At 43.3% G+C, this 20,591-nt stretch overlaps 1 protein-coding gene across 10 annotated transcripts in view; it reads right to left on the reverse strand.

The window, feature by feature from the left end:
- Positions 1-8,166: 8,166 nt before the first annotated feature.
- Positions 8,167-20,591, reverse strand: part of RAF1 (Raf-1 proto-oncogene, serine/threonine kinase) — a 118,096-nt gene continuing 105,671 nt past the window's right edge. For all 10 annotated transcript variants that reach the window (XM_030571149.1, XM_030571152.1, XM_030571146.1 and 7 more), the window contains 3 exons: positions 16,085-16,216; positions 13,852-13,986; positions 8,167-9,324 (listed from right to left, as the gene is read on the reverse strand). In XM_030571149.1, the coding sequence (XP_030427009.1) occupies positions 9,184-9,324; positions 13,852-13,986; positions 16,085-16,216 (408 nt within the window). In that variant the 3' untranslated portion in view covers positions 8,167-9,183. The remainder of the gene's footprint in view (positions 9,325-13,851; positions 13,987-16,084; positions 16,217-20,591) is intronic.

Below are 20,591 nucleotides of genomic sequence, written 5' to 3' on the forward strand. Positions count from 1 at the left end.
TCAGAAACTCGTCTAGCCGATGTGATGGCTACAAGGAAAGCAGTTTTCCAGGAGAGGTAGAGAAGGAAGCAAGTTGCTAATGGCTCAAACGGAGCTGACATAAGTCTGGTAAGAACCAGATTGAGGTCCCAGGTTGGGGTGGGGCGGCGTACCTGGGGGTATAGGCACTCCAAGCCCTTGAGGAATCGAGAGATCATAGGATGTGAAACACGGAGTGGCCATTCTCCCCTGGGTGGAAGGTAGAGATGGCCGCCAAATGCACCCTCAAAGAAGATACCGCTAGGCCCTGTTGTTTAAGGGACCAGAGGTAGTCCAAGATGGTGGGGATGGGGATCTCAGTGGGAAGGACGGTGTGCTCTGCACACCAGCATGTGAAACGCTTCCACTTGGCCAAATACGTTGCTCTAGTGGAAGGTTTTATGCTACCCAGAAGTACTTGTTGCACTGGGTAGAGCAACGGAACTCGGACTGGGTCAACCACTCAGGAGCCATGCCGTGAGATGGAGGGACTGTAGGTCTGGGTGACACAGTTTGCCATGGTCCTGAGTTATCAGGTCCAGGTGCAGAGGTAGTGGGATAGGGTCCGCTATTGACAGGTCTAGCAACATGGTGTACCAGTGCTGCCTGGGCCACGCTGGAGCGATCATGATCAAGCGGGCTCTGTCTCTGCGTACTTTCAGTAGGACCCTGTGGACAAGCGAGAATGGTGGAAAGGCGTATAGCAGGTGAGTCGTCCACGGTATGAGGAAAGCGTCCGCTATCAAACCCTGTGAGAGGCCTTGAAAGGAACAGAACATCTGGCATTTCCTGTTCTTGCGGGACGCGAAGAGGTCTACACGGGGAAATCCCCACTTCCGGAAGACCGAAAGAATAACATCTGGGCGAAGCGACCACTCGTGGGAAAGGAAGGATCTGCTGAGGCGATCCGCCAGAGTGTTCCAAACCCCCGGGAGAAAGGACGCTATGAGGTCTATAGAGGGGCTATGCAAAAGTTCCAGAGTCGTAAGGCCTTGTGGCAAAGGGTCGAGGACCTTGTCCCGCCCTGTGTGTTTATATAGTACACATGGCTGTCGTGTTGTCGGTGAATACAAGGCGGACTGCTCTCAGCTCCCAGACACTGATGTGCAAGGCCAGTTCCTGAGATGACCACAGGCCATGCGTGCGTAGATGTCCAAGGTGAGCACCCCAGCCGAGAGATGACGTGTCCGTCGTCAGGGACATAGAGGGCTGGGGCAGATGCAATGGCAGGCCTGCACACAACAGAGAGGGGCTCAGCTACCATTTGAGGGAGCCTAGGATGCTCAGGGGAATGGTGACAATCATGTCTATGGCATCCCTGCCTGGTCAATACACTGAGTTCAGCCATGATTGGAGGGGATGGAGGCGCAGTCTGGCGTATTTCGTCGCAAACGTGCAGGCTGCCATGTGACCCAGGAGACAGAGGCAAGTGCGAACCGAAGTCAACGGGGCGGCTTGCAGACTCGGATGATCACCACCATTGCCTGGAACCGGGGCAGTGGTAAGCAGGCCCTGGTGAGGTTGGAGTCCAGGGTGGCACCAATGAAGTCTATCCTCTGCATTGATCATTAGGCCTAGATGTAGGAAAAGGTCCTTGATAATGCCAACATGATGAATCACCTGTGCCTCGGAGGTTCCTCGGATGAGCCAGTCGTCTAGATATGGAAAAACATGTACCCGACGCTGGCGGAGGTGAGCGGCGACTGCAGCCATGCATTTTGTGAATACTCTTGGGGCCCCAGAGAGGCTGAACGGTAGGACTGCGAATTGAAATTGTTGGCAGTTGACTACGAATCGGAGGAACCTCCTGTGAGGTGGGTAGATGGCTATGTGAAAATACGCATCTTACATGTCGAGGGCAGCGTACCAGTCTCCAGGATCCAGGGATGGGATGATGGTCCCCAGGGATACCATACGGAACTTCAACTTTATCATGTATTTGTTGAGTTCCCGCAGGTCCAGGATAGGTTGGAGACCCCCTTTTGCCTTGGGATTAGGAAGTATCGGGAGTAAAACCCCGTGCCCCATTCGTGTTCCAGTACCTCCTCTATGGCTCCTTTGGCAAGGAGCGTCTGCACCTCCTGGAGGAGGAGTTGCTCGTGAGAGGGGTCCCTGAAGAGGGAAGAGGAAGGAGGGTGGAAGGGGGGTCGTAAAATAAATTGGAGGTGATACCCAAATTCCAGCGTGCGTAAGACCCAGCGATCTGACGTTAGCTGGGACCACGCAGGGAGGAAAAGGGAGAGGCGGTTGGAGAAAGGAGGGAACAGATTGTTTGACGACACTGGTATGATGCCCTCGGGCGCACCTTCAAAAGGAGGGTTTCGGCCCTGTGGAAGGTTTGGGGGGACCTTGGCTGCCTGACTGCCTCCAGCGACCGGTTCTACCCTGCCTTCTAGCAAAGACCTGTCTCTGTCTGGGCTGAGGGCAAGAGCGGTGTGGCTGGGGGCGGAACGGCCTGCGCTGAGTCACTGGCGTATGCATGCCCAGCGAGCGCATAATCATCCTGTTGTCTTTTAGGCTTTGGAGCCTAGGGTCTGTCTTATCTGAAAACAGGCCCTGCCCCTCAAAGGGGAGGTCCTGGATTATATGTTGGAGCTCCGCAGGAAGACCTGAGACTTGCAGCCATGAGATACGCCTCAGTCACCCTAGAGGCTAGGGTCCTGGCCGCTGAGTCTGCGGCATCCAGGGAAGCCTGGAGGGACGTTCTAGCCACCTTTTTTCCCTCGTCCAGGATGGCCGCAAATTCCTGCTGGGAGTCCTGCGGGAGCAACTCCTTGAATTTGTCCGCTGCCGCCCAGGTATTATAATTATAGCAGCTAAGGAGGGCTTGTTGATTAGCCACGCGGAGATGGAGCGCCCCTGCGGAATAGACTTTGCGCCTCAGTAAGTCCATGCGCCTCGTGTCTTTTGATTTTTGGGCTGGGGCCTGCTGGCCATAGCGTTACCTCTCGTTGACCGACTGGACAACTAGGGAGCAAGGAGGGGGATGGACATACAAATATTCGTAGCCCTTGGAGGGCACCATATATTTACATTCCACTCCCCGGGCAGCAGGTGGAACAGAGGCCGGAGACTGCCAGATTGGGTTGGCATTGGCCTGGATCGTCCTTATAAAGGGGAGGGCCACTCTCATGGGGGCATCTGATGTTAAGATGTCCACCACTGGGTCCTCTACCTCTGAGACCTCCTCGACTGGCAAGTTCATGTTTTCTGCAACATGCCTGAAGAGATCCTGGTGGACCCTCAGGTCGATTGGTGGAGGGCCTACCGCTGACATTCCGGCCACCGCCTCGTCAGGGGAGGAGGATGAGGAGAGACCCAGGACAAGCGGGTCAGTTGAGGGCTCCTTATGGTGGACAGCCTCTGTCTCCCTAGGGATCTGGGAGTCCTGTGGCTGGACCGACACTTCCTCCGAAACAGGAGGAGGAGGGCGGCTAATAGTGGCTTCCGGCACCCAGTGTTCTGATGTGGCAGAATGCGATGGGCCTGGATGTGTACCTTGGTCCTGATGATATGCCCAGGGTGTCCAAAATGCCTACTGTTGAGGTCCGTGATCCTGAGCCTGGGGCTCGTGGAATAGCGCGGTGGGCACATCCATGTCCCTGTCTTGGGCATACACACTGTCCGCCTGGGAAGACACGGAGGGGTGCCGGGATGGCCAGGTAGGAGCTGAGAGGCGGTGGTAAGGGTCCGTCTGTCTTGCCGTCGGTGATCTCCTTGGCACTGAGGATCGGTACCTGGAATCATACTGGTGCCAAGAAAGAGACCGGGACCTGCGACCGGCACGGTGCTGGGAGGTCGACCTGGATCTTGAAGATCTACGACATGAACGGCTGCGACAGTCGCGGTGCTGGGAGCAGTGCCAGGAGCTGAAGTGGTACCGAGAGTACCGTGAAGGCCGAGACGTTGATCTGTGCCGCGAGTATGACCGGTATTGGACAGGCGAGCGGTGCTGGGACTGCGAGCGGCGTCGAGATCGTGATTGTCTATAAGATCGCGAACAGCTCCGGGACCTGGATCGTGATCGGTGCCGGTCAGCTGGGCCGACTGAAGGAGGTCTCATTATAGCTGGCTTGCCTCTAGAGTGTAGTACCTGCACTGGCGGTGCCAGGGGTTGAGGCAGGACAGACTCCATCATGGCGATAAGGTCCCTGGCCACGGAGAATGTCTCCGGCATAGAGGGGACCGTAAGTTCAACCACAGGCCTCAGCGGGGAGCTCTCAGGGACTGGACTCGATGGCCCTTGCGGGACCGGAGTCGACGGTACTGCAGTAGTCAGTGCCGCGGCAGGTGCAAGTGCCGGGCGGTCCGACTGAGGCTGCATCTGTGGGGCTGAGGGGACAGAGGCAGCGGAGGACTTTGACCTCTTCTGCTTCAGCAAGAGAGATTGGTGCCGAGCAGGTCCCTGTGCTGGAGAAGGCCGGTGCTGCGTTGTCTTCGTGGTAACGGGATGGTCCGGTGCCGGAGAAGCGCTGCTATGCTCCACGCTTGGTGCTGAGGACAGAGGGTTCGAAGCGGCCTCCATGAGGAGAGTCTTTAAGCGAAAGTCTGTCTTTCTTTGTCCTCCGTTTAAATGCCTTGCAAATACGGCACTTATTTGTAATGTGCGATTCCCCAAGGCACTTGAGACACACGTCATGGGGATCGCTTGTGGGCATCGGCTTATGACAGGCCAAGCACGGTTTAAACCCCGGTGAACTGGGCATGGGCCCCGGCACCGGGTGCAGGGAAAGGGCTAATGCCCAAACCCCACTGAACTATATACACTAACTATCTAAGAACTATCATACTAGCTATAACTATATACAACAAGATAGCAAAGAAACAAAGAGTAGCTAGGGAAGTGGAGGACAGCTAAGCCGCGCTCCGCTGTTCCAGCGACCGACGCGGGCGGTAAGAAAGAACTGAGGAGCAGTTGGATCAGCAGGGGTATATATCTGGCACCATGGTGGCACCACTCCACGGGGCGACCCAGCCGACCCACCGGGGGTTGCTAGGGTAAAAATCTTCTGACGAACGTGCACGCGGCATGCGCACACCTAACTGGAATGGATATGAGCAAGCACTCGAAGAAGTAGGAGTGGCCAGGACAGAGCTGAAAAAGGGGACTATCCAGACCAAGACGGAATGTGTGGTCACCCTACCTCTGCATACCCCCAGGGGTACGCATATTCCTCATTGAGAACCAATTCTATAGCCAACATCTCAGTATAAGTAGTTTCTCAAATAGAGCTTTGTGTACAAAGAAGGAGCAAGTAAAGTGGCACAGGGAACAGGTGGAGACATAGATAGCTAATGACTTGAAGAGAAAGCTCACACTTACTCCCCTCAGAGGCAGCACCCCACATCCAATTTAGGATATTGAGATTGCATACTTAAAACAAGCGTGAAGAAAATTTACATGGCCTTCATTAGGCACCATTTTTACACAAAAGAATAGGGAAGTTTCAACTATCTGCTCCACAACTAGAGAATGTGCAGTGCTGTCCCTTATTTGTAGCTCAGGATACTAAACTTAATCTCACTGGAGAAGGTTGTAATTTAACTATGTCTGGATAATAAGATCATGATTACCATTAAACTTTTCCTGTGCCTGGCTCCTCCAAGTATTTTTGACATACGTTTCTACTTCTTTTAATGCCTAGAGGCCCCAATTAGGATCAGGTCTATTCAACTAGAGTGTAAAATGGCAGTCCCTGTCCCTCCAGAAATTACAATCTAAACAGAGAAAAATAGCAGGAGGAACAAACAATGAGAAAGAGAATGAAGGAAACAGCAACAATGTATGCAGCATAGACAAGCTACATTCAGCAAGATGGTCAGGCTTGTACTGTAAGATTAACAATGTAACCAAGAGTCCCATGCCAATCATCTATAGACCTTCGAACATTCACTTTTTCTATACAAACAACTGTGCCGCTACCTTTCTGTGACTTCTTATCAGCATTCTGCAGCATGTTGTTAAGTTTTGGAAAGGATATCTGCATCATTTCCAGTACTGAAGAGTAGCTCCTCCCATAAAAACCATATCATAGGTAACCAAAATGCAGCACTGTCATGCTTTTGTTTGCTTTAATTTTGAAATCCTTTAAGCAGGACATTTCCTTATTTATCTTTGTCAGCAAGGCAGCAGGAGATGCCATATGCTGTAGTATTTATTAAACAAACAAGACAACTATGGCTAAATTTTCAATGTCATCTAGGGAACTTTGATGCCCAATTTCCATTAAAATTAGCACCCGAGTCCCCTTTAGAACATATCATACATTTTGCAGGGGCTAGATGGAACCATGGCTTGGTGTACTAGCCTTTCACTCCTGGAGTAAAATGTTTATTACAATCAAAGTTACACACCCCTTAATCTTAGGGTAAAGATTTAAAATTTTATTTAGTTACGAGTGAATCTGTTTAGTGGCTTAGAACTTAAATTATTCCTTTTTGAAACCCAGAGCATGTTGTATTTTTCTAATCCTCTTAAATATGTTTTGCAAGAAAAAAATTCTAAGGACTGGTAGCTGTAACAGAACAAAATAGTTCATACTTTGTTAGCAACAACGAGTTGTGGATTAGGGTGATGCTTAGACATTGTCAGAATGATCAAGCTGAATTTAACCAAACATTTGAACATGAGGGATAATTTCACTTCACTGCTCATTTAATCTTTGTAATGCTTAAATTTTGTAAAGGTTATACAAAACTGCTTCAGCCTTAATGTTAAGCTAAGGCTTTTCTGTGTGGCAACAACATTTATTCTGGTAACAAGAACTTTGCTGATCTGCAGGGAGTAAAAATTAAAAAAAAAAAGTGTACCTCAGAATTTTGACAGCTCCGTTGCTTTATGTTTCAATAATTCTCCTCTCCCCGTTCATGAAGACTTGGGAGTAAATCAGCTAATGGAATATGGTGAGGGCAGTAGTCTGGTGCTTGCACACAATTTGAAAAACTGAGTAAAGAGGTTTGCATAATTCACAGCAGAATAACTACCATTTAGCAAATTATTCCCACTTCAGTTAAAGTGTCAGGGAAGGGAATTCTAGATGCTACAGTAGAAGCTCAGAGTTACGAACACCAGAGTTATGAACTGACCAGTCAACCACACACCTAATTTGGAACCAGGAAGAATACAATCAGGCAGCAGCAGAGACACAAATACAATACTGTGTTAAACAAACTACTAAAAAAAATAAAGGAAAGCAGCATTCTGTAGGTTCAGTTGTAAACTTTTGAAAGAACAACCATAATGTTTCGTTCAGAGTTAAGAACAATCTCCATTCCCAAGCTGTTCATAACTGAGGTTCTGCTATATGCCAAAGATAAAGTAGTTGCTGGTTTCAGATTTATGCAGCCATTAGCGTTCAGAGAATTGCATAACTGCTTATCCCTCTTAACTTGAAGAGACAGTACATTTCAGGGTAACTGAAAATTAAGTTAGGGAAAAAACAGGCACATAATGTATTACTATAGCAGCCAAGGCCTAAATAGTACACATGGTCCCTACAACTAGTGTCCATTCTTCCCTATCAAAACACTTAACAGAATATTAAAACTGTGAAGTATTACTATTCAACAGGAAAGAGGTTCAGAGACTGGCCTGCAGTCTGAAATTAGGCCACCTTACTGTTCCTAAATTGTAGTCTGTAGTAAGATGGCTGGTCATATGATGCACTAGTGGTGATAGCTGAGAGAAAGAGACAAATGCTGAGCAGAAATAGCATAATTCACATTTCTTGAAAGAGGGCAATAAATACAGCCAAAAATACATTATATCTATTCCTAATATGTGCATGTATAAGCACTGCTATAGTTGCCTAGGGATATTATGTATATAGGAGACATAGTCAACATATTAAATGTTTGGGAACCTCTGGATTACCACAATGTTCTGTAAAGTGACACTGGACAACAAGCTCAGAATTGCTAACTTCTAATTATAAATCATTCACATACATATTAAAGTACATGCAAAGTGTTTGAAAACTTGTGTGTCTCACCTACTGTGGTCAATATAGTGAAGAGTATTTGTGATCATTTAGAATTTCCAGAGATAATTTAAGACACTGATGTCTAAATGGGCACACGATCGCAGAACTACATGCATCTAGACACCTTAGAATTGTAAGCTATTGCACTGAAGAATGACACTGAAGCTTAAACCTAAATTTAATTTATTTTATTAAAATAAGATAATCAGAGGAACCTTGGTTTACAATAAAGGCATTTTCTCGGGAGCAATAAAAACAAAATTAAAACCCAAATCAGAAAGAAAAACTGTATACACTCAGTTTCCTCTTTTATAGTGCATCTCTCGGAAGACAGCTTCAAATGGGTTGAAGTTGCTGCGTGTTTTGCAGAAATATACTGATAATGTTACTTAGCCTTTCCTCATCCAAAAAAGCCTGTCATTCCGCACTTGATACCTCATTGGGCTGTAAGAAACAAGTCAATAGTACCAAAAAAAGCTTCTTAAGTTACTGGAGAGGACCATAGCAAGATTGTGCTAGCTTCCTTCTCTGAGCAGTACTATTCAGAATATATTCCACTCCTCTGCAGAACTTTTTCTTCTATGTGCAAAACTATATTTGTGTTGACTTAGCAATTCATTATAACAGATTTCATCTGCTTCATGAGTACTCTTTGCAGAAGCTGATCACCAGAATTCGTTTTTTCTTCTTTCATCAGTCTTGTTTGTAGATGGCCATTTTAGTCAAAATCCCCCAACTTTACAGTGGCACATGGCATGGGACATCCAAAGAACAGTACCAATCTGCAATATTTCTTTCCTCAAATGCTGAACCAGCCTTGCTATAAAAATACCAATTTATTAAACAGAATCAAAGACACAAAAACTGCCAAAGAAATGTCCATTTTTTCTGCTTATGGGAAAATAAGGCTCAAGTGCATCTATTAAAAAAATAGTAATAGATTTTCTTGATTACAGTCTCAGTTAACTCTATCCCAATAAAAGAAATGGTAGAAAAAGGCAATGTGGAGAAATGTCCCTGTAGGATTAAAACTGTAGAAATCCTTAGCAGCTTGTTCTTAAAACTGGGAGACAGATAATCCTGCTGGCATTGCAATCCTGTAGATTGAGGCATTAAAAGCACAACTGCTATGACTGTTTTTCTTTCTCATTACTGGTTAGAGCAAGGGAGAGAGCGTGCAATCCTAAAAAACAGGTAGTCTTGTGGATGTTAATGTGCATGAATTGATGTCCTCTGTGTGGGCTGCACGATGCAGAGAAGGTTCAGAAGCGCTACGGTTGATTTTGGGTAAAGAATGCTGCAGCAATTCAATGGAAGACAGTATCTGGAAAAAAAAAAAGACCACCAAAAGAAAACGTTTATTTCAAGAAGGTTTGTCAGAAACAACCTGCCTGAAAATCTATTTTTAATCCCAAACCTCAGTTTATTATGGGATGAGTGTCTCCTTCAAGATCAGTCATTTGCTTTCATTGGAACACTAGTCAGAATTGTCAAGTTATAGTAACTTGCCATTTGAGTAGTCAAAGCATAGCATATCAGGCTGAAAGGGCTATGCTACATAGGTTTTCATTGCTATTATAAACTTTTAAGTGAATAACTGCAGAGTGGTGGGATTCCTTCCTTTAGTTTTTCCATGTGATGATCAGCAAGTTAAGAATATAAAACCTGCCACATTGGGTCAGACCTTGGTCCATCTTGCCCAGTATCCCGTCTCTGACAGTGGCACATACCAGGGCTTCAGGGGGCATGTACAGAACAGTGCAATTATGGAGTCATTCATCTGTCTTCCACTCCAGGCTTCTCGCAGTCAGAGGTTTAGGGTCACCACGAGCATGGTGTTGCGGCATCCCCACCAATTTGGCTAATAGCTATTGATGGACCTATCGTCCATGAATTTATCTAGATCTTTTTTGAAACCAGTTATACTTTTGGCTATTACAACATCCCATGGCAAGCAGCTCCACAGGTTAGTTGTGTGAAAAGAGTACTTCCTCTTGTTTGTATTAAACCTGCTGCCTATTAATTTCATCCGATGACCCCTGTTTGTTTGTTTATTGTGTGAAAGGATTAACAACATTTCTCCCACACCTTTCGTGATTAGATCTCTCCTTCCTAAGATGAAGAGTCCTAATTTTTTTTCCCATCTCTCATATGGAAGCCGCTCCATACCCCTGATCATCTTTGTTCCCCTTCTCTGAACCTTTTCCAATTCCACTATATCCTTTTTGAAATGCAGCAATCAGAATCAGACATAGTATTCAAGGTGTGGGTACACCATGGATTTCTATAATGGCATATTTTCTGTCTTGTTTTCTATCCTTTTCCTAGCATACTGTTAGCCATTTTAACAACTGCTACACATGGAGCAGAAGTTTTCAGAGAACAATCCACAGTGACCCCAAGATCTCTTTCCTGAGTGGTAACAGCTAATTTAGAACCCATTGCATTTGTAGAGTTCAGTTTATTTTTTCCAATGTGCATTATTTCCACTTATCTACATTGAATTTCATCTGCTACTTTGTTGCAATTTTGTGAGATCCCTTTGTAACTCTTCGCAGTCAGCTTTGGACTTAACTATCTCAAATAATTGTGTAGCATCTGCAGACTTTGCCACTTCTCAGATCATTAATGAATATGCTGGATAGCACAGGTCCCAATACAGATTCTGCAGTTCACCTATTTCCACTGTGAAAACTGACCATTTATTCCTACCCTTTGTTTCCTATTTTTCAAGCAGTTACTGATCCATGAGAGGACCTTCCTTTTTATCCCCTGGCTATTAGGTTCCTTAAGAGCCGTTGGTGAGAGACCTTGTCAATGAATTTTAGAAAGTCCAAGTACACTGTATCAATTGGGTCACCTTTTCCACACGCTTGTTGACTCCCTTGAATTCTAGTAGATTGGTGAGGCATGACTTATCTTTACAAAAGCTGTGCTGACTCTTCCCCAACAAACCATGTTTATCTATGTGTCTGATAATTCTGTTTTTTATTAACTTCTTCCAATTTTCCAGGTAAAGTTAGGCTCACCAGCCTGTAAAAGCCAGAATCTCTTCTAAGCCCTTTTTAAAAATAAGCACTACATTAGCTACCCTCTAGTCATCTGGTACAGAGGATGATGATAAATTACATTCCACAGTTAGTAGTTCTGCAGTTTATATCTGAATTCCTTCAGAACTCTTGGGTGAATTACTGATCCTTGTGACTTGTTACACTTTAGCGTATCAATTTGTTCTAAAAAGTCTTCTACTGACATCAATTTGGGACAGTACCTTAGTCTGTCACCCAAAAAGAATAGCTCTGATGTAGGTATCTGCCCCACATCCTTTTTAGTGAAGAACAACGCCAATGAGTCACTTAATTTCACTGCAATGGCATTGTCTTCCTTGAGTGCTCTAACACCTTTATCATCAAATGTCTGTTTGGCAAACTTCCAGCTTTTGATGTACTTTAAAAAAAAACAAACAAACCAATGTTCATTTTTGCATCTTAGCAAGTTGCTTTTCAAATTCTTTCCTGGCCTACCTTATTATACAGTAACTCCTCACTTAAAGTCGTCCCAGTTAACGTTGTTTTGTTGCTGATCAATTAGGGAACATGCTCGTTTAAAGTTGTGCAATGCTCCCTTCTATCATTTGGCAGCCATCTGCTTTGTCCACTGCTTGCAGGAAGAGCAGCCCATTGGAGCTAGCTGGTGGGGGCTTGTAACCAGGGTGGACTGGCAGCCCCCCATCAGTTCCCCGCTCCCCTAAGTTCCCTGTGCTGCAGCCACCCAACAGGCTATCAATTGCAGGCTATCAACTGACAGTTCAGCTGTCTCTTCCCCCACTGCCATATGCTGCTCCCGCCCTCTGCCTTGGAGCTGCTCCCAGAGACTCCTGTTTGCTGTGTGGGGAGTGCCCTAATGTCAGGGTGTCCCCCTCATCCCTACACCTCACTTACTCCTCCATATAGAGCAGGGAGGGGACACAGACAGAGAGAGACAGAGGCAGCAGCTGCTGTCTCAACTTCCTGATCCAGTTAAAAAGACAATGCACTTAAGAATGGGTCAGCTTACTTAAAGGGGCAGCGTGCATCTCTCTCTCTCCCACACACAAGGTGTGTGTGTCTGTCTCTGTCTGCTATGCTGTCTCCCCTCCCTCCTGTTCCTGCTGCCTTGTGTGAGAGGCTACATTAACAACAATGTGTTAACCCTTGAGGGCTTAGCTGAGTGCTGGTTCATCATTTAGCAGCAATGCATTCCCTGGGAAATATCCCACCCTCTTCCACCCTCTAACGTCACCACCTCCACCAATCTTCACAATCATCATAGCTGTGAACAGTATTAAATTGTTTGTTTAAAACATATACTGTGTGTATCTATATAATATATAGTTTTTTGTCTAGGGGGGAAAATTCCCTGGAACCTAACCCCTCCCATTTACATTAATTCTTACGGGGAAACTGGATTCGCTTAACATCATTTCGCTTAAAGTCACATTTTTCAGGAACATAACTACAACGTTAAGCAAGGAGTTACTGTACTTGTACATTTTACTTGCTAGAGTTTGTGGTCCTATTTTCTTTATTACCTTTTGGACTTCCAAATTTTAAAGGATGTCTTTTTGCCTTTAACAGCCTCCATTACTCTGTTCTTTGATTATTCTAATTTTTATATATATTATATATACATATACATACATATATACATATACATATATATACACACACACACACACACACACATATATACATATACATACATACATATACACACACACACATGGGGTATAGATTCAGTCCAAGAATCTATTATGTTGTTTTTATGCAGTCTCTATGCTACTTACAAGCATTTTACCTTTGTGACTGCTCTTTTTAATTTCCATCTAACTAGTTTTTAAAAGTTAGGTGTTACTGTGGTGAGGTTGTCTTTTTGGGGGGGGGGTGTAATTTCCCATCTACAAGGATGCTAAATTTAATTACATTATAGTCACTATAACCAAGCAGTTCACCCATAGTCACCTCATGGACCAGATTCTGTGTTCCATTTAGAACTATATCAAGAATTGCCTCTCCCCTTGTGGGTTCCAACACTAGAGACACTAAAAATGGCGGCTGATTGAGCAGCTAAATTTTGTCTCTGAAAAGGGAGATGGTGGGGAGAATTGTATGCTCTGCCCATAGTCTTAGAATTTCAGAATCAGAATTAAAATAAAACTTTTTTTTGTTGAGGATATTTAATCAGAAACATGGATATTTTTATAAAATCCCACCCAGGCCAAAACAAAAAATCCAGGGGCTAAGGGAAAGCATGTAACTTATGAACCCTTCTGTTGGGAAGCTGAGGGAAGACATCTTTGTCAAAATACTCAAAAATGGCCTCATGAAACTACCCAGAGCAGGTTTATTTTGGAGTGATACTGAAGAAAAAAACATGTAGATTTAAATACGGATAAGGCAAACAGGCAAAGTTAATGCCAATAAATACATTCAAATGTGAATAAACCAGTCATCTGGAAGTGAACAGTTTTAATGCTGCCCAGCTAACAGTATCTATATCAGTGTATGTAAAATGAGGTTTTTTTAATGACATTTGCAAAATTTAAGTGCAGATTAGGTTATTAATTGTCAAGTGCATATGGAAGAGGCTCATGCAGGGCATGGGTCTCAAAAATATATACCAAGAATAGGATTAAAGTAGCACTTCTGTGCTATCCCATAGTTTTCAGTGGATTTAACTTCCGTTTTCACTACAGAACTTCATATTCTTAATAATAATATTTCTACAGAGTCTTTTTGTGAAACAGAGAATATGCAATGGATATTTCTAGGACTTGTTTAAAAATCAAACTGCATACAAAACAGACTCCTACCTGTGGAAATAGAGGTCTTTCCTCCTTAACTTTCTTCACACAATCTGCTACAAGCCTCTTCATAGCTTTGGGACAGTTCTTGTACAATTTACTGAGATCTGGAGATGCATAACCTCGACCAACCATAAAAATGATCTAAACCAGGAGGCACAAACACAGGTAATCTGAACACCATTGGTATGAATTATTTCACTGCCCTGTAATACAGTCTTTAATGTGGAAATACTGAAGGCAGGCTGGTGGTCCTACTGTAGTCAAATGTTTGTTAAAATTAACAAACAATTGTGGTCCTGCTTTTCCAATGGATGACACGGCCAGTTTAACATCTAAGTGACACTGCAGTTAGTTCATAATTTCTTCATGTATTAATTTTTATATAATTTATAATAGCAACAAGACCGGAGTCTAGAGTGTTTCCTGACAACTTGCTGGAGCTGAAGGCTTCAAGTGACAAAGAACCCTAAATCCAGCCAGAAAGTGTCCAATTCATGTGATTACTCATTAATCTACCAATACATTTTGATTGATCAACACAGAACAGTATTTTTATGTTTAACTAAAAACTCCCTGTCAGACCACATATCCATTTAGAAGGAACTATAAAGCAGAAGAAGGCCTCTTAAAATATTTAACCGTGAAGGAAATTTTTTTTTCTGAAGATAACCTTCAGTCTTCTTAGACTGTGAGCTAAATGCAAAAAACAGTGTCTGCAGGTTGTGTTTCTTCCTGATTAGCAGAATATTGACTCGGATTTAGTAACACTGTTACTCAGGCTTTAATGAACCTTACCAATGTGATCAACCAATGTGGCTAACAGACATCTAGTGATATCTTGGCCCACGTTAAGCTAATATTATAACTCAGGATTTGGTCTGTACATACAGCTTAATAAAAATATTGCAACAATTGTATCACACTTAAATATAATTCAAAACTGCTAAAGTTCCGAAAGAAGAAACTAACTGCCTAACACAAAATAAAGTTGCTGAAATGAGAGTGCTCCTACAGTACATGGGGAAATGTTCCATCTATTTCAGAAATAAATATTGTATTTATTTGAATGGTAACAAGACAACCATGTTAATACTACCGATAGGCCAACGTTTTACAACAAGATGGATGTTCAAAACTTCCACATAATTCAAGTATAATGGCATACTAAGAATTTAATGGGATTGTTTAAAAAAAAAAAAAAAAAGTCCAAGTTTGTTTTCTAATTTGATGTTCAAAGTAGTTACAGTTTAAGAGTAACAAATGTGGCCTTCCTGTGGTTTGCAGTTTGGCTATAAAATATTCTAGATCTTTTTAGTCAACATTTTAACTAGTTTTCTTCCAGTACTCAAGCTTCAAAAAGACAACTCAGAACAAAAGACACTACAGAAAGTTGTCCTATGAGTTCAAGTCCATACTGTGCCAGTACAGACTACTGGGGGAAACATATTCATTAATAAAATACTTGAAATTGGCAAAACATTCAGGAAAAGAGATTTTTTTTTTTTTTTTTTTACTAATTTGTTTTTAATTCAGTAAATTTCAGGATAATTCCAAAGTGTCAAGATTTCAAGATATTAATGTGCTACCTTCCTGGTAAAAAATCTAGACAACTGCAATTAATAAAAATTATTTTCTTTATAAACAGGCTCAAACTAGAACTTCATTAGGCCAAAAGGCCCATAATTGAAATTAGAGGAGTTCTCACTTCTCTGCAAAGATTCAACAGCAGTATGATAATTCACTACAGAGCTCTGCTGCAACTCTACTACTCTAATAAAATATAATACTGATGACTACAATAAATCCACGGAGCACTTTAAAAGTTCTAGTATATCAGGAAGTATACTGTCCAGGGTATAGATCAGGGATTGGCAACCTTTCTCACGCAGCCCATCAGGGAAATCTGCTGGTGGGCTGAGACAGTTTGATTACCTGCAGCGTCTGCAGGTTCGGTCGATCGCACCTTCCACTGGCCGCGGTTCGCCATTCCGGGCCAATGGGGGCTGCGGGAAGCGGCGGCCAGCACGACCCTTGGATGTGGCTAGCTGTGCATTGACACTGCTGGTATTAATTTAAGATGATTTACCACATTATTATAGTCTACATAAAATATATCCCAGAGGAAATCCTAATACAAGTTATAAACATAAAATGTAAACACTTGTTGCACACATTCAGTAAACAGATTGCATATTCCCAAGAAATACAATGCATTATACCAGAGTTGAATGTTTCTCACCTGATCTCTGTTGTTAATATGGGAGTATGGCAGTTCTCCTGTCATCAGTTCATATAATACTATTCCATAGGAGTAGACATCTGATTGAAAACTAAATGGGTTATTATCCTGCATCCGGATCACCTCTGGTGCCTTTAAAAAAAAAATAAAAAATTAACAGCTACATTAACTGGCAGAAAACAATATTAGCATAAGACACAGGATAAGTTAACTTTCTACCCTAGTAAAGGAACTTTAAAAATAGCTATTGGATATTGGTAACTACGCAATTTACTCCACAGTGGATCAAACCCACTACGCTGGATGGTAACTAACAGAGAAGCAACATTCACATGTATCAGTTTACCACTAGGTAAAATACTTACTATTCTTACTCTAGCATACTGTTGTATGTGGAAAGTGGCAAAACTAAGCATAACTACTGGCTCAGTTCCATCACTGTCAATTTATAAACTAAAATAACCAGTAAGACAGAAGGAAACAGACTGAAAACAGCAGCAGCCTGTACATGGTTTCAGTAAATCTACACAGGTCCTGATGTCCAGACAGGCAAACAAAAACCAAAAAAAAAAATCTCTGCAGAATTTCTCACTTTGCCACAAACATGTATTTTCACATATCATTGACATATATGCACATATATTGATCAGGTTCGGGATCAGAGAAGAACATAATGCAGACATGAGCACATTTTACTAATCTTTTAAAGCTACTGAGAAGGTGGAGTGAAAGATTAGAGTTTTTCCTAACAGTGGACATGAACTAAAATAATACACCCACATTCCCTGTGGAAGCCAAACACATCTTTGTACTTTACCTATTTCCTTGCTTTTCTTCTTGTTTTTTCATGTAAACACCAAATGTTATATTTTAAGGAAGTTTTTTGTGTCTTAATCGCTCATTTAAAAACTAACAGAATTAGAGCTTATGTTGTGATTCATAGGTACCATTCTTTGGCCTTTGTACTTGTTTTTAAAAGGGGCTGGAGGAAAGAAGAACCATGTACCAGCCTCTAAGACTTGGGGGAAAAAGGCAGAAAATCCAATAGTTCCAAGCCTGATGGAGGAGTGGATTCCTAATGTCTTTTTATTTTAGCACCCTGATGCCAGAGACCACAGGACACTGTATTTAAAAGGAACATTATCAATAGAATTTTTAAAAATTGACTCATTTTAAGTTTGACAGCACCTACCCCCTAAATAAGATATACAGAAGAGTGTGTAGGGGAAGCTTTTAAATTCTGTTTCAGAAGACTTCCAAGGTTGTTCTGCTTTCCTAACATATAAAAATGTGCAAAGTTAACAAACTAAAGAAATGTTCCTCTCCCAGCACCACCAATCTCTTTCAGGTATAAGCATTTAATATGTTATTTGTAACAAATGTAGGCATACAAGTTTCAGAAATGTGATTCTCAACTTGACTAACGAAAGCTCCAATTCTTTTTTCATGGTGACAAATACCATCAATATGTGGCTTCTCTATGACTACATGCATTCCTAGTCACAAATCAGCAGTTGATATAATCAGCAGACTTTTATTCCCTAATAGAATTTATATTGCAAATATTTAACAATGCAGAAATGTATGTAAAGTGGATGGGTAGGGTTCTGTGGCCTGCCTTGTGCAGGAGATCAGACTAGATGATCATATTGGTCCCTTCTGACCTATGAGTCTATGAGTAAAAGAATGTAAAATTAGGGTTAAAAAAACACAGATGGTATGCTAGAGCCACTGCAAAACACAAATAAAATAAACTTGTGCTCTGACAAATGCAGCCAGAAACTAATGAAAAGAAACATGGCTGAATGATTCTGCTCTCATAAACCCAGACATAAGCCACTAAAATAGCTTTCCTTGATCAATTTCCTCAGAAACCTTCTAGCAAACAACGTTTTTTTTGGTCTGGGGGAGGGGTGGGGAGCCAAACAGGGTACGTCTAAGGTTGTTGCTGGGATTGAGCCTGCCAGCCAAAGTAGACAAGCATGCTAAAAAGACCAATGTGGATATTGTGGCTGAAGCAGAGACTCAGGCTAGCCAACCAAACTCAGAGCCATGGGGTCATGTGGGCTTGAGAGAGCCCAAGCAGTCAACCGATCCACAATATCCACACAGCTATTTTTTGCATTAAAAGTATTACAGAATTCATCAGTGGAATTAAGAAAGTTGGAGCTTTTCACACTTGAAGAGGAGGGGAAAGCTATTTGGAACTGAAGTATTGACACTGATATATGTTTCCACCTCACTGTCATTTTTTTACATTTCTAAGTTACCTGTTGAAATGAATGGGGCACTTGAAAATTCTCAGTGCTATCGTTTCAGGTGGGCTGCAGACTTGTGGTGGTTTATACTCCATTCAAGTTTTCCTGATTTTTTTCACAATCATGAGCACTAGAAATGTGGATGTTTTCGTTTTAAAAATTAAATAAAAAAAAAAAAAGATCTTGGATTCTGTGGCAGAACTTTTTAGCAAATGTGAATTCTGCAGTTGCAGAATAAGCAGACCCCTAACAATAACATTAGACACACATAACAGTAGTTCTCAAACTTTTGTACTGGTGACTCCTTTCACATAGAATACCTCTGAGTGCGACCCCTCCTTATAAATTAAAAACACTTTTTATATATTTAACACCATTATAAATGCTGGAGGCAAAGCGGGGTTTGGGGTGGAGGCTGACAGCTTGTGACCCCTTGAGGGGTCCCAACCCCCAGTTTGAGAACTGCTGCATAACAGGGACCGATTCCAAACTTCCACAGCAGTGTGTAACAGTGGCAAAATAGGTATTACTGTTCAGAAAAAACTGCCATGTCACTGACATGCATGAGGATATCAGCTACTACAAAGGGCCAATACTGTAGGAACAGATATAAACAACGATATTCCTCAAAGTAAGGGCAGGTCTCACCTAATCTACACCAAAGATGAATTTGCCCCCCTAAAAATGTTGGTATAATCAAAAAACCCCACAGGAATACTGATATTTCATGAATCTTGACAACAGAGACGGTCAAAGTGCAAGCCACAACTGCCCTCAAGCTTTATTATAAGCTGTGACTAGTGGAGGCTACCAAACCCAGTATACAATGCTCCATCTTGATGAAATCAGCCCTCTACTCTGCGGAAGACATTTCATCATCAGGTTTGCTAGCAATACTATGAAGGCCTTGGCTACACTTGAGAGTTACAGTGCTGTTAGGGGCTTTATAGCGCTGTAACTCACTCCCTGTCCACACTGGCAAGGCACCATTCAGCGCTGTATCTCCCTGGCTACAGCGCTGCTTGTACTCCACCTCCATGAGAGGAATAAAGAGTATAGCGCTGCTCCTGCAGTGCTGGGGTGCCAATATAAACAGGGAATAATCTTAGTACGCTGTAACTGACCTCCGGAAGCTTCCCATAATTCTTTTAAGTAAAGATTACTCTGTTTTGTTGTGATGCCTCTCTATTTTGTTGTGAGCTCCGGGCTCCCAAAGCTGGTTATTAAAAAAACAAACACAGCTAGTGTTTGCTGTGAATTAGCAGAGGCAGGCAGGGGGCTCCCTTTGGAACGCCCACAGCTAGTGTTTGCTTGAAGGGAGGGGAAGGAGGGGACTCGAGGAGAGAAGCAGCACGGCGCACGGGAGGGAGGGAGTGGGGGTCCATTTTGGGGAGGCTGCTTATCTGGTCTGTTTGCTTTCAGTGAGTGAGAGGGGGCGGGGGAGGGGGTTGGAAATTGCAAGGCAGCTGCTGACAGAGTGTTGGCTTCAAAAATCCACTCTCTCTCTCCCCCATGCTCCCTGTCACACTCCACCCCACCCCCCCTCTTTTGAAAAACAAGTTGCAGCCAATTGAACACTGGGATAGCTACCCATAATGCACCACTCCCAATGTCGCTGCAGATGCTGCAAATGTGGCTATGACAGTGTGCTGGCAGCTGTCAGTGTGGACAGACTGCAGCGCTTTCCCTACTGAGCTGTATGAAGACAGGTTTAACTCCCAGCGCTGTACAGCTGCAAGTGTAGTCATACCCGAAGTTATTAATTAGTGAATAAATCCAGAAAGTCATAAATTTACATATACCTATGTTTAATTCTAAAAGTTCTTTAAAGAGTATCTGAAGGCTAATATACTTTAGTATTAAAAGCTGTATGCTCTAAGAGTAGCACCATCTTTATCTGTATAACTTGCTTTCTCAACAGAGCCTGACAAATTCACTTGCCAACAGTTAGTTCAGGGGTTGGCAAACTACAGCCCATGGTCGGACACAGCCTGCCAGCCATTTTAATTCGACCCTTGCTTGCCCGCTGGGGAGTGGAGTCTGGGGCTTGCCCTGCTCTGGTGCTCCAGCTGGGAAGCAGGGTCAGGGACCATGCCACATGCTCCCAGAGGCAGTGGCATGGCGCCCCCTCCGGCTCATATGCATAGGGGCAGCCAGGGGCCACCACTCAGCACGCTGCCCCACTCCAAGCACTGCCCCTGCAGCTCCCATTGAAACCGCAGCCAATGGGAGCTGCAGTGGCAGTGCCT

This window comes from Gopherus evgoodei, chromosome 7 (genome assembly GCF_007399415.2).
Source record: "Gopherus evgoodei ecotype Sinaloan lineage chromosome 7, rGopEvg1_v1.p, whole genome shotgun sequence".
In the NCBI taxonomy this organism is placed as follows: Eukaryota; Metazoa; Chordata; order Testudines; family Testudinidae; genus Gopherus; species Gopherus evgoodei.